This window comes from Periophthalmus magnuspinnatus, chromosome 6, assembly GCF_009829125.3.
Source record: "Periophthalmus magnuspinnatus isolate fPerMag1 chromosome 6, fPerMag1.2.pri, whole genome shotgun sequence".
NCBI classification, from domain to species: Eukaryota; Metazoa; Chordata; class Actinopteri; order Gobiiformes; family Gobiidae; genus Periophthalmus; species Periophthalmus magnuspinnatus.
The window spans coordinates 15,586,845-15,601,208 of NC_047131.1; the positions used below are offsets into that span (position 1 = coordinate 15,586,845).

General features: G+C 40.1%; 2 protein-coding genes across 3 annotated transcripts; one reads left to right on the forward strand and one right to left on the reverse strand.

The window, feature by feature from the left end:
- The first annotated feature begins 198 nt into the window (after positions 1 to 198).
- terb1 (telomere repeat binding bouquet formation protein 1) lies at positions 199 to 10,299 on the forward strand. Of its 2 annotated transcripts, none has more exons than XM_055222675.1 (20): positions 199 to 373; positions 495 to 605; positions 677 to 808; positions 913 to 1,044; positions 1,493 to 1,553; positions 1,628 to 1,746; positions 1,826 to 1,954; positions 2,405 to 2,557; positions 2,650 to 2,781; positions 3,321 to 3,446; positions 3,514 to 3,644; positions 3,729 to 4,024; positions 4,110 to 4,174; positions 4,721 to 4,783; positions 5,291 to 5,530; positions 5,668 to 5,745; positions 6,431 to 6,496; positions 9,750 to 9,829; positions 9,922 to 10,089; positions 10,169 to 10,299. In XM_055222675.1, exons 1-20 carry the CDS (start codon positions 334 to 336, stop codon positions 10,193 to 10,195), a joined length of 2,349 nt encoding a protein of 782 aa, XP_055078650.1. In that variant the 5' UTR covers positions 199 to 333; the 3' UTR covers positions 10,196 to 10,299. The 2 variants fall into 2 exon arrangements, with proteins under 2 accessions (XP_055078650.1, XP_055078651.1); XM_055222676.1 differs by having other exon boundaries at positions 226 to 373; positions 3,762 to 4,024.
- Positions 10,300 to 11,683: 1,384 nt separating this feature from the next.
- Positions 11,684 to 14,362, reverse strand: LOC117372900 (protein TsetseEP-like). The gene is made up of 2 exons (XM_033968779.2): positions 14,207 to 14,362; positions 11,684 to 13,501 (listed from the first exon to the last, which is right to left on the reverse strand). The coding sequence occupies exon 2, from the start codon at positions 13,492 to 13,494 to the stop codon at positions 12,469 to 12,471; it is 1,026 nt and encodes a 341-aa protein (XP_033824670.1). The 5' UTR covers positions 13,495 to 13,501; positions 14,207 to 14,362; the 3' UTR covers positions 11,684 to 12,468.
- Between the last annotated feature and the right edge of the window lie 2 nt (positions 14,363 to 14,364).

A 14,364-nucleotide genomic window follows, 5' to 3' on the forward strand; every position in this document is an offset into this window, starting at 1 on the left:
TTCATCACAGCACTGACCGTATGACTCAGCTGTAGAGAATGCGTCTATTAACAAATTCAATAAAATACAGTTTCGAGATAATATTTACATTTTGATCGAATAAAATGTTGAAGCAAAAATAATTTTGTACGAATATAATTTTAGGTGTTTTTTTTTGTTTTTTTGTTTTTTAAGTGCCCGCTGTGGCGCCATAATCACGTGGCCATGGAAACCAGAGGTCAACTAGCTAATTAATCAGGTGCTGCCAAGTTTGTTATGAGGAGGTCACAATGTTGCTTAAGTCTAGGATGTTTAATTTAGTACTGTACAACGTTTAATTAGTTATGCAGTGAGATGGACACGAGCCGAGCAGTGGGTGGCAGCTGTCCAAATAGTGAGTCATTAAACGAATAAGCTAATTGACTTTTCTCTATTAGCTAACTGTATCAATTTGAAGCCTCGCTGATAATCAATACTACGCCAGGTAGTTCGACTGAATTAACATTTCTTTTCAGCCATCAGAACAGATCTCAGTTTGCTTCTTGAGTGTCTGAAGTTTCAGATGAAATGTCCTGACCTACAGAAACAAGCCCTGTTAACTATTCATTCAATCTGTGAAAAAAGAGGTATTTAACTACATTTATTATCAATGTAATAAATAAATGTTAACAATTAGATGTATATTTATTTTTAACAGAGCATAATGTGGAGCTGCTGAGAGAAATGGGAGGTGTAGCTTTTCTGTTGAACCTCTCCAAGTCCAGCATTGTTCGGTCAGATGTGGCGGAGACTTCTCTCTTCACCCTGAGCACTCTAGCAGAGGCCAATGGTAAGAGATAATAGATTTATACTTGTGCAGCGCAAAAAGCATGCATTACAGACAGTTAGCCCAATTTTTGTTCATAGTTTCTTCAATTGATATTTCTTTTGCAGTTTATTGTAAAAGCTCACTGAGCAGAAAGGAGATATTTACAGATTTGGCTGACTGGTTGGTGACAGAAGATGCTCCACTGACAAAGAAGAGAGTTATCGTCTATTTTCTGTCTGTTGTGGTGTCCAACAACAGTAAGTTCAAACACTTTATGTGAAACAGCGCATATAGGTCAAGAAAAGTGATTACTAACATTTTCAAACATGGAATTTATTTAAAGGTGCACTATGTAACTTTTCTGGTGGGGGTTTGCTACCTGTTTGTCTGCATGGAAATGTTATTCCTTCCTCCTGGACCTATGGCATCAAACTTTTGGCTGTCTTTATTGAGAAAAAAACAAAATCCATTCTTACTGTGAGCTGGGTTGCCCCTCCACAGATCTAATTTGTAACTTGGCCCGGGGGCCAACACCTGTTATTCTCCACGGTTATAGATAAGTTCAATGTCATGCCGAGGAACGATCCAGACAAAGCAATAACTTATTCTTGAAGACCATCTGGCTATTAGAAAAGTGCAAATTTATTTTATGTAATGTCTGCATTTGGATTGATATACTTTGCTTTTGTTTGAATATTGTTGTAGAATTAGGACAGATACTGGCCCAAAATACTGGCTGCTTGGATATTCTTCTCAGTCTTTTCAGGTACTCTCTTCAGTTAGAATGATGCTTTGACCATCTACATTTGAGCCTTTAGTATTGTTTTTTTGTTTGGTCAGAGCCACATTCCCCCTTTCTCCAGAGGATAGTTTCAAAACCGCCAGCTCTTCCCAACTACATCAGCTTTGGTCTTCAGTGTCCAGTGCTCTATGTGGATGTGTTAACAATCCACAGAATGGTATTATGATAATTCTATATCAATGGGTTACCCTTAACAATATTTGTTAATAATGAAAATGTTTCTCCTTTTCCATTAGAGGAAGGACAGCGTGCCTGTGTCACTGTGTTTCCAACTGTGAAAAACTGGTTTCAGCAGATTTCTCTTCCTCAAACAGAGCTATTTCAACCCATATGCTCTTTCATTGCAATGACTGTAACAAATAACTGTATGTACTTGCAGAAATGGTTAAATTAACACCAGTCAGGTTAAACTTCAATTATGTTTTAAGTATAACGCTGCAATGCAATATATACTTCATTGTGTAAATGTAAAAGTTAATTGTATTCAGACATGTAAAGTAAACAAAAGACATGCTGATTCTTTTGTGAAAACTGCTGATTTTTTTTACATTAAATTGTAGTAATTTCATTTATATTACCATGTGGCCTTATATCAGTCTTCCATGGGGTGGCATGGATGTTAGAAATATCTGGTTTTATACTGGTTCTAATACAGCTCAAGACCATTCTAAAGTTATTCAGGTTGTCCTTCTGGCAACCCTATTGCCTGATATCCTCCATTTTAAATCTAAATTGTACTGTATTTACAGTTGACAAAACTCTAGTTTGTTATTGTCTCATAGCCTTGAAGGCTAATGGCATATATGTTTATATAGCTTGTGTCCAGGAGAGCTTTGCTGCTGCAGGGGGACTGGAAAATCTCACATTGGCCCTGATTAGATTTTGTCTACAGTCAGAGACAAGCCTGCTGGCCTGTCAACTGGCAGTCTCCACTTCCAAAACCCTGTCTGCTTGTATCAGTGACAACAGTGGGTATTGTTTTCCCAACACCTCACAGTTCAAAGCTGACTGGAATTCTGCTCAATACTGCTCATTGTGTGTGCTTTTCTGTCTTCAATAGCTTCTCTCGCTTCAGACCTGGCAAAGTATGGGCTAGTGTTTCACCTCTTTTCATTGCTTATCAACCCAAAACTGGAGTCAGAGGAGAGGCTGTCTGTGTTACTAACTGTAGGCCACTGCACAGAGGCTTCAGGTAGTCAACATTCAACATTTTCACAAAAATAATAATGCTTTTATTTAGCCTACTAGTCAAACAGACTCAAAGAATAAGAATGACAAGAATAAGAATTTGTGATTTATGTTTTAATATAACTGCTAAACTAATACAATAATCACATATTTCAGAACAGTTTTGTAGAGGTCTAAACTACATGGTTACATAAAAAGCAGCTTATTTAAAAGAGATTATGTAACTTAAATAATTGCAGTTTTTGCCATATACTTACTAAGGTCCAAAAAAATACACAAGTTTAGTTAATTTAATAAAGTAACAGTTTAGCAACATCTTGTAAACTTTAGTCATAAATACTTTCTGAACTTAAAGTGCATATGACAGGTTTTCATGCTTTTCTAATTATTGATTCAGTGGGATAGTGCCTGTGTTAAATATTTATCATGGTTTTATATCAGTTAAGTTGCAGTTTGTGAGAAAAGAGTTGAGAGTACCAAAATGTGTAGCCTAAACTATACACTTTAATGAATCTAACTCTGAGTGTATTTTTCTGCTTGAAGAGGAACACCAAAAGCAGTTGGTGCAAATTGGCAGCCTTCCCGTGATCATAACTTTACTCACAGAAGACACAAGTGAAGAGGTCCGCAAGGCTGCTACATTCATTCTACAGACTTGCAAGCAGGCCAGTAAGTCAATACAATTTAAAGTATAGTACACAGTATGTTGATATATTTGTTTTGTTAATCTTTGAAGCAAACAATTTGGGATGTCCTGACACAAAGGAGAAAGAAAATAAAAAGACTGTTTCAGACATAAACCTTGACAATTACCGAAAATCTGCAGAAGCGTTACTCCATAGAATTGGCCAGCTTGAGAAGAAACAAGTATTTGCTAATTTATAAGTCAGATAGCAGTTGTAACTAACAAGATTAGTTTTGATTTAGTTACATTTTTTGGTTTTATTATAGGCTGAAGCTGAGCGAGATCTTGCACAGCCACAGATGATATCTCAAAGATCCATGTGTGTTCCTTTCACTGAAATGCTTCCAGAGGACACGTTTTGTGAGAGTGATGACGAACCTTTAATTGTAAGAGTAAATAGAAATCCCACCAGCAACAAAATGAAGACAATTTGCAAGGAAGCTAAAGATGACAATGTACGGGGTGAGAATCCACGGTGGTCCAAATACAACTCCACAAGAACTGAACTATGTGATTCTAATGGACAATGGCTAGAGGGAGCCAGAGAGCTACAAGAAAATGAGTAAGCAGAGCAGACAAGATTATAGACTAGACTATAATATGAAAATGACACTTGTAAAATGGAAAACTTGTTTTTTGTTTTTTAGTCAGACGTTTAAAGTACCAGTTCCAATATGGCCAAATATACCCAAAGATATCTGTCCTGTTGAAGGTAAAAAAAACAACATTTATGTAGTTTTTAAGCAGAGGTTGGTAGTACGGTAAATGTAACTTTTTAAAGAAATTTACTTAAATAAAAATATTACTCAAGTAGGAGTAAAAGTATGCTGCTAGAAAAGTACAAAGTACTTACTTGAGTAAACGTTTGGGTTATTCATCCCACTTTAAGTCTACAAGTGACCAAAGCTTTATGTTGACAATATTATATGGTTTGAACATTTGTTTCTTGCACCACTCCTTCAGATATGACTTAGTGTCTCATTTGTGTGTCTATCCTTTGAAAATACCAGATTTTGTGCATCAGTTAACATTTTTTTCAAATTGCATAAACTCCCGACAGATACTCTAAGTTTCTCCTACTTGAGTGGTAGTGTTACCAAATACTTTTTACTCTTACTTGAGTAATTTCTTGGCTCACTGCTTTTGTACTTGAGTAAAATATTGGCGACTCTATCCACCTCTGTTTGCTTAAAGGAATATTACTCAAGTAAGAGTAACATTAATTCAAAATAATGTTTTATTTTTTGGTATTTTTTAGATTTGAGAAATGAAAGAAATAATCCCGGTATACAGGTGTCTATTTCGGATGTCAGGTGTAAAGGTAAGTCGAGCTAAAACAGAATTGGAATTAGAACTAGGTACATGCTTTATTAATTTAACTGTCTATTTTTTGACATTCTGCAACATTTTAAAAATCCTGGAGAAAAAAAATTCCCTGGCCCACCTAACTTAATCAGAAATTTCCCACTTTTTTACATTTATTTTAGACTATGGAACTCTAATTATCATTATGCACTTTTACAATGTCAATTACTTGCCTTGTGTTTGTCCAATATATGTGATGTGTTTGTGTGGCATTGTATGTATGTATGGCGTTTTTCTCTGTGTGATTTGACTCTGAAGACAAATTTCCCCTCGGGGACAATAAAGTAACTAACTAACTAACTAACTACTACGGGGCATTTTGTATAAATTTATTCCGATTGTGTTTTTTAGTCATATTAAATCAAATGAAACAGTACTCTCACTTATCTGCTCACCCTATACATTAACTTCTGTTTTAAAATGATTGCCAGGTCAAACCTCTTATTTGTCTCTTGTGTGTCAGGTTGTGTGTTGCGTTTCGATGAGGTGAACAGTCGCACATTCTCGTCTCTGCAGAGCTCCTGCACCCACAGCTGTGATATGCATCGAGTCCTGAAGGAGGCCACGAAGCGCTACATATCTCACCAGAGCAGGCTTTTCACTGAACCAGAACACCCACCCAGCAGCACCCAGGAGCGGACAAACCCCAGCTCTGACACTGTTACCACTGCACAGGCACATAAGAAGCAGAAAAACTGGAGAGGTGAGGCCATACTGTACTCAAATGTACAATCTCTCCACAGACTTTTTACATAACTATTATGTAACATCCTTACAATGCTTCTTTTTTTTTTTTTGTAAATACGCCCACCAAATATCTAATGACACTCTATGTTAAAGATGTCAGTCTGACTCCAATAAAGAAGCCAAGTCCAGTCAAATGCTTTCACCCGGCCGAACAATGGAAAAAGAACAAAGGTATGAGTTGGTAGAACAGAGAGATCCTTTGTTGTGCAAAATTGACTTAAGACATTAAACATTTATTATGACATTGTTTTGTCTTTGCTGCATATTTGAGTAATCCTGCATATAAAGCCAGTCTCCCTCCTCAGAGCACAAAATATTTCCACCTTGTGATGTCACTAGGTGCTAAACCAAGAAGTGCTCCTATGAAAAGTTAAAGTTAATTCACCTTCCCAGTCTCTGAGCTAAAAATGTACAATTGCACATGTAGTAAATTAAGATGTAAATTATATAAGGCCAATGCTACAGTCTCCAAAAGTGTTTCAAAAGACCGTAAAGGCACTGTACCTGATTTTTAGTATCTTAGACACATGAAAAACAGAAATTGTTTAAACAGTTAACAGTTAACAAAGTTATTCCTCACTTCCTTATGCATTTTGAGCTTATAAGCACTTTTCACAAGTCTCAGACCAAGGCGGAGTTTTACTGTCATGGTAAAGCTAGCAACAACTAGCATGCAAACGCTCACTTCCTGATTATTGGACAATAAAATGCTAATTACATGCATATTTTGACCTCAATAGCTGCTTATACAATATCTGTACTGAGGCAAGACAAATTTAGCTCAAATACATGGGGAAAAAATCAGGTACAGGACCTTTTAATAATAACAGATATATTTGACTTTTTCTTGTGATAGATGTCCGATTAACTCCTCTCCACAAAAGGATGAAAACGACAGGGCCTGCTTTTTGTCAAAGAGCTGGTAAGAGCTTTTCTTGCTATTGTATCATAATTATATGTTGTACTGTATTTGCCCATCTTAACACCAATTTTTCTCCTTAGTCGCTATCATCATTGTGAAAGTAGGTTTAAATACAGGGAGTGTTTGGCCTGTATGCAGTTTGCTTTTTGTGTCATAACTTTTAAGGCTGTGATTGGAGCTGTTTTGTGCAGTATTTCCTGGCAGTCAGCTCACCAAAGAGCAGCAGGAATGTAGCGCTGGAGCCAGGGTTTTCAGAGCAGGCCAGAACGGTGCGCCACAGCTGTATTATCAAGCTTTTTCACATGCACTTCAACATTTCTGAGTGTGACAGGACAAAAAGTAGTCCGAAAAGGGTTTCCTCCTTGTAAAAGTCACAAACATGTCTGAACTGGCAGAATTCAGTTCTGTTTCCCTGATGACTCTTTGTACTACCAGATGAATTTCATAATAACCTTTCACCTGCATTTGCTATTAAAGGTACTCTGCAAATTGTCTGGTCCTTCTCTCTATGGAGTTGTCATTGCATTGCCTGGAATGTCTCTATGGAGGCAAGCAGACCCAGTTACAGGTCAGATCTGTGGAGAGGCGAGCCCCCTTAGAGTACTGAAGCATGGTATAAAAACCCTGTAATAGAATAAATGCAAAATAGATGCTTTGAATGCCATAATGAGGAATATTCCAGACAAAGCAAAAATGTCTCCATGAAGACAAGCATAAAAGTTACATAGTGCACACACATTTAAAGGCACAGTATGTAACATTCTGGAGGTGGCATGTCACATGCGTGATTCCATGGAAATTTAGGGCTGTATCTTGCCTCCTTAACAGCAGTAGTGTTAACGAGGGGGCGTGTCCAGGTCGGACTCCTCAACCTACACGACGTTAACGCCGGCGTAAAGAGGCTGTTGTCCGCTGGAGTCTGGAGTGGGGCGGGCCAAGTACATTTATGGTGATGGCATCTGTATCTATCTGTAACCGCTGTGGCATTTAAAATCACTGCCAGCGTTGGTAATGTTTGCAATCTTTGCCTCATTACCGGGGAGCAAAGAGAGGTGAAAAACAAACAAAGACAAAAACAAAGAAAAGACAAAAATAAAATAAATGAGAGATTATATATGGGTTCAATAAAACCGCTCCGAAGCCGCACGGTATAAGTGTCAGAAGCAAGGCCAGGATTAGTTTAGATGGGCCGTGACAGAACTGGATGGGCCTGTCTTCTAAACACTCAGCGCGCACGTGTGCCCCCTCACACCCATCCTGCAGGTCCGTGCACGTGCACACACGTCAACCTTTTACATTTTCTCTGCGTCCCTTCGTTCTTTTGCCTCCCATTACGCAACAAAGCGAGGTCTTTCTTCCCCATCCCTGATGTCCTCTCGCCCCCTGGTCGCACCCGTTCACGCTTGTCCCGGCAGTCCGCTCGCCAGTCTCTCACCTGAGGTACCAGTTTCGCTGCGTACTACTGACTGCTCACATTCTCGTCTCACACATATCCATCTGTTTAAAACCAAACGTAGTGGACATCTCTCAGATTATAGAAAACGTTTATTATCATATAAAGTTTTGTTTCTGACGTTACCGCACAGACATGGGGACTGATATGATTGACAGATCGGCCCTAAGGAGGGACAGTAATTTCCTTTGTCAGCGTATGTTAAATATCTACTATGCGATTTGATCGTAGATTTCTGTGGGTAGAGATCCGCGGTTTTGAGATAGGAGTTTCCGGGGCTGCAGAGTGCGCTTATAGGTGCTGCGCCACGAGCGCACAGAGCAGGATGTGCAGGTGTCTGTAACAAAGCACTGCTGATGTGCGTCGCTTGAGCCTCTGTACAAAGCCCTGCTGACCGCTGCTGCCAAGATAACAGCAAATGTGACACGTCCGTCTACTCCGCTCCACTGTCAGTCTCGAGCTGTCAATCAAAGCGCGGACCAGGCCCGCCCCCTGAGTTAGTCCAGATCTGTCTACGGCTCTGAGGGTAGCCTACCCACTGGCGACTAATTTGATAAACTAACCAAAGCGGCACAAGGGGAATAATTTGGTCATGAAACTAAAAGGAGTTGATGACTCAAAAGGACAGACGAGGATGTGAGGAAATCCGACATCGTATGATTAGAACTGCTCACGGGGTAAGAAGACGCACTTTAGAGTTGCGCTGTAAACAGTCTCATGTGAATGATGCAATGAGCATTGTTTTTATCTGGGAAAGCAACCTTAAATGCAAGCACGGGTACTGACGCTCCAGGCCCCTCTCGGGCCGTGGTTCTCGCCATGTCACATCAGGAGGGCTAATCAGGAGGGCGAAACATTTAAGTTATGCTATAGTCATTAATATTTTCACAATTTCTGTTATAAACTGTATTTCATTTGTTAGAATTAAATGTAGACACTAGTCCTATAAAAAGTTAATCCCTTTATATAACAACCAGAAGTAGCCGACAATGTACGGTTCTACCTGTGTGCGCGCGCTACCTCAAAACATCTGGCACCGTAGCTTCTCTTGAAATATCATACATTTATCATCCTAAATACATTTCCAAATAAAAGGCTTTTTATGCCTTGAGTATATGTTTTTCAGTGGACTATTTAACTATTTTGTGATAATTCACTGAATTCTCTGAATGCAACACGCCCTCAATTTGCTCCACTCCACCTGATATTTTGGCTTGGCGCACCTCTTGGCGCACCTCTTGGCGCACCTCTTGTGTGCTGAGCCACACGCTCTCAGTAGTAGCGCTGACACTATCTGCTAGCAGATAACCCCACTGCTCCGTTAAGACCGGTAGGAAGTTAAAATCATACTGTGGAACATTCTCCACGGAGATGTAAAAATTTTATCCCATACTGTGGAAAATTATAGCCAAAGGAACAACATTTCCATGGAAACAATTCAAGTTTATTTATATAGCATATTTTAAACAACTTCAGCTGGCCAAAGTGCTTCACATAAAAGTAAACAAAAACAAATATACAGATGGCACAATACATAGGAAAAGACCAATAAAACGCAAGATATCCTTTGTCATTAAATGCCAGGGAGACAGGTGGAAACAAGCTCTCCTCCAGGCCAAATAAGTGTTAGGTTTGTGGAGGTGCAAGCCTTCTCAGAGTAAGGATGTATGTGTTTCAGTGATGATAGCTCAAACAAAATGAAAAACATGTATGTATTTATTTTAGTCTTTTTTTTTTGTCTAAAAAGTTACATACTGTGGCTTTAAGGAATCTAAATTGACTTAACTATGGTTCTTACAGAGAACACAGCAAAGGGCAGAAGTAAACCTTTTCCAGATGACCACTCAGATGGGAACATGAAAGCAGAGACTTGTTCAAATGTAACCTCTTTCTCTACCATTTTAGACACTACTTAGATACATACTTAAATGACTGTTGTTATGTGATTGTTTGTGCTGTGTTGTTACCACAGAACAGCTCCCAGAGGAGGAAGAGGCAGGACTTCAGCCATGAGGAGGAGCTGTACTTACTGTGCGGAGTCAAGACGTACGGCCCCTCCTGGAACGCTATCCTGTGGTCTTACCCCTTCCAGCGCGGTCGCACCAATGTAGACCTTGCCAAAAAGTACCAACGCCTTATGGTAATACGAGAATATGTGTATGACCCATAAAGAGGAACAAAAATACAATGTACTTATCCATTTACTGTTTTTATTTCAGAAAGCAAAGGGTAAAGGTTTGTCCTAATTTTACTCTGGCTCTTCATGACTTTGAGTAAATTTATTTTCAACATTTATTTCAATTTTTGGGTTATTTTAAAATAAATATGTAAATAAACTTGTTTGTAACTTATTCCATATTTCTGTATTTTTGTCTATGTGAAAATGTCTTATAATTAGATGAAAATTTGTCCTTAATAACTGTTCCATAAAAGGCACATATTATCTCAGCATGATTCTACTTGATTCCATTATGCAAATGAATGCCTGGAAACCATAGTAACAAAATATTTAGAACGTGTTACACCAAGTTTAATTAATTTAGATTTTTTTTTTTTTTTTTTGTATTTCACACTTTAGCCAAGCCACAAATAACTCTCAAAAATTGTACCAAACTATAAAAACATATTTAATCATACCCAATGGTTATAGTTCTTAAGCATTTTATTCTATTTTCTAGCTTAATGTAAACCCTTTTGTCTCTGCTCTGTGTTAGCAGCACATTTGCTAGTGCCAAGTGTTTGACTCAGCGCTAGTTTGACATCACAGGGCCAATCCCACTCCATGGAGACTTGTGATCATGTTGCTAAAGCATGGGGCTTATTCTCTTGCAATGGCTTGAGGCAGCGGCCCTCAGACGGGTGTGGCGGAAGATAAAAATTATAACGCTATTAGGTAATATGATCATCAGCATCAAAGTCTAATGAAACATCACTGGAGAAGCAGATGTGTATGAACCTATAAACCTGCTATTTTTATTAGTTTATTTTCAGAATAATTGGCTGAGACATTTCTATATGAAATGTTATATGTATTTTGTATGAAAAATACATAAACCTGATTTAGAAGTAATGAGGTCGAGTAACTTGCTATTGTGTATTTAACACACCACAAGTCTCAACCCAAGGACACTGTAGTGCCCGATTTTGCAATAACAATATTTCCCCTGCCCATTACTCATCACATCATTGATTAATGAGCATTTTATAGTGAAGTTTGTCTTGTAAATTAAAATAATCCCTCACTGTATAGGACTGGCACTGGTAAAAGCTGTCAAAATGATTTTGCACAAAAACAACTATGCATATAGAGAAGTACTGGTAAGCAGCATCTCCAAGGCACATTCAACTGTCCAGCCACTCCCAAAACTCCAGACAACTCACCCCTTGCTCCTTTTTGCTGTTGCACTAAATCCTTATAATCTTAATACATTAGTCAACACATTTAAAACTAATTTGGTCAACACTATCAACCAATGAAGTGAAGCAGTACAGCCCTAATACCAAGAGACTGACTCCTCCTGAATGCCATGTTGTCGCCGGGATTGCGATGCAGTGAGTGAATGGAGAATGTGGTGAGAGAGGCATGCACTGAACAGATTCTCATGGACCCGAATCCAGTCCCAGGGAAGACTTTTGACCCCGGCCCTCTGAAAACCCCCTTCCTCTGGAAAGAATGCACGCCCCCCTCCTCCAGCCATCTATCTCCCACAAGACCATGAGAAGGCACTCACTCACAGATTTACACTGGCTGCCATTTTATTTCCATATGTACATTGTGTCCCATATAGTCCATGTGTGTAGTGCTGCTGTGAGACGTCAGAATGCCACTACAGTTCTACTTGGCATGCACGCTGCCGCCGAATACAAAGCTCTGTTATCTTGGGAGAATTACATAATACATTACACTTCATTTATTATGTTTTGTTATTGCATGTTACAAATATTTAGTAATTTTATACATATATGTAAACACAAAATTGTTTCCAAATATTTGCACATTTTATTTTTACAAGCAAGCAACCACGCAATTAATTATCCCTTATGAAAATAGAAAATGAATCTGACTTTTGGGGACATTGCAAAGACCAAACACGTATACTGAACTGCAAGCCAGATGTTGATACAGCAACTCCCTTTTTCTAGCATTCGATTCCACATTTAGTACATTATTATGCTTATCCACCAAAAACACTGCACTCACTTAGTACAAGAATCACATTTGATCATTTCCCTTACATTTGTCTTAATGTTTTTGTATGGAGGCTTGCATAGTGACATTAAATTCACTTTTCTCATCTGCTTCCAGAATATGCTGAACTTATCTGCAGAGAGTGCAATCTCTCTTGTCCAACACTGTCCTCATCCCTGAACATACTCTTAAGCCAACAACAATTATGATTATAAAATTGTTATAGAATTAGTAGGCCACGTTAGGTGACAAAAATATAAGTCAGTAATTGTCAGGATTGATGTAAGGATTCGAGGCTTCATCGCAAATGTCTATGGCATACTTCTGGATTCACATGAGCAGATCGGAGGAGGCAAGGAGAGGCTCGGGAATCGTCACGTCATTCAGAAGGCAATCAGGCACAAGGCCGTTCTCTTTGAGCTCCAGCTGTTTTAACAGTGAGCTCATGTTTTCTTCACTGGCGTCGTTAACTACTACAGTCTCAGAGGTGACTTGGCACAGGATGGGCTCTGGGTCAGGGGCGCTGAGGTCTAAGAGAGGGGTGGGTTCAGGGGCAGCGTCGGGGGGCAGCAGGTCTGTAACTGGAATTAACTCTGGCTCTGCCTCGGGCATATAAATCGCAGGCTCTGATTTGTAACATATGACAGGTTCTGGGATCTCCATGGGCATGAAGTCTGGAACAGGTTCTATGCAGGGGAGGCCTTCAGGCTCTGGGAGGAGCTCAGGAGCTTCACATGGGACAGGCTCTGGTACAAGCACCTCCTCAGGTGCTTCACATGGGACAGGCTCTGGTTCAAGCACCTCCTCAGGCGCTGCACATGGGACAGGCTCCGGTTCAAGCACCTCCTCAGGTGCTGCACATGGGACAGGCTCTGACTCCAGGACCTCCTCGGGGGCTGGGCATGGCACAGGCTCTGGTTCTGGTTCTGGGGTGACTTCTGGTTCAGGTGAACGCAAAATCAACACCTGTGGCTCAAGAGACTGGAGTGGGTCTGCTGCAGGCAGTTTACACACTATAGGCTGTGGGGCCTCCTCAAGCACAGCAGCAGGGACTGGCTCTGGCTCTGGGACCACCTCAGGGACAGCGCAAGGGACAGGCTCTGGCTCTGGGACAGCCTCTAAGACAGGGACAGGGACAGGGGCTTGGTCAGGTGCGGGCTGGACCTCACCAGCAGGTTCTCCATCAGACTCTGGAGGGGTGGGCTCAGTGGTGGGGGGCAGCTGTGCCTCTGGCGGGGCAGTGACAGGCTGTGCCTCCTGACTCTCTGGCACACTTTCCCCTTCTTTCTGCTCTTCTTTAGGGCTTTCAGCTTGGGCTGGTGGAGCCACTTTCTTCTTGCTGAACATGTTACCCATGGTGGACCTGCACATTAAATGTGATCAAATCAGTTCAGCCATTCGAGCCACTTGAACAACACTGCACTCAAATACAGGTCTTATCAGTTGCCATAATGACGATTTCAAAGTATTTACATTTGGGGCAGACGAGAGCAAGTTGGTACAGAATGTACTCGTGCGTCCCGGACATCATGTACTACATGCGTTGTAGAGTATACAAAGGGGAGCGTGAGCGCTGCGTGCACGGCGCTCCCCATCCTATTTCAACATTTCTTTTCTTGCCCAATGTTTTGGGCGGATAAATACACCACATTATTAAATTACGAATTCCTAAAACAAGTCACAACATGTTTAAATCTGAACTGGTTACACTTACAGACTTTGCAGATGTAAAATCTTTATATTATACGTTCAATACGTCTTCCTCCGTTATAATGATGTTATTAAGGCGACCTTGATCAAAAATATTATTTTGTACGTTTTTACCCTCATAACTCCAAATCTCATATTAACGGCTTGTTATTGGCTACATGCGACTATAATTGTTAAAATGCCAGTCGATTTTAATGCGACTTGTCTCGATTTGTCTAAACCAAAACGGACAAAGAAAGTCTTGCAGACGACCACGCCTCCCTCTCGTGCAAAACTGTTCAAACTGAACGGAAAAACAAAAACTAAAGCCTTTCCATCACTAGATCCATGCAGGCTTTACAAAGAATGAGTGCCAAACCTTGAGTAGTGTGTCTCTGATGCAGAAAGAGTAGAAAAGTTGCAAAGGCTCTGTGGAGTTGAGTTGGAGAAGTCCGCACGTCAAACTAAAACACGCACGAGTGGGACAGAGCTCTGCAGAGACGGGGCGCGTTCACGACGTGTACAGGACGGACGCGT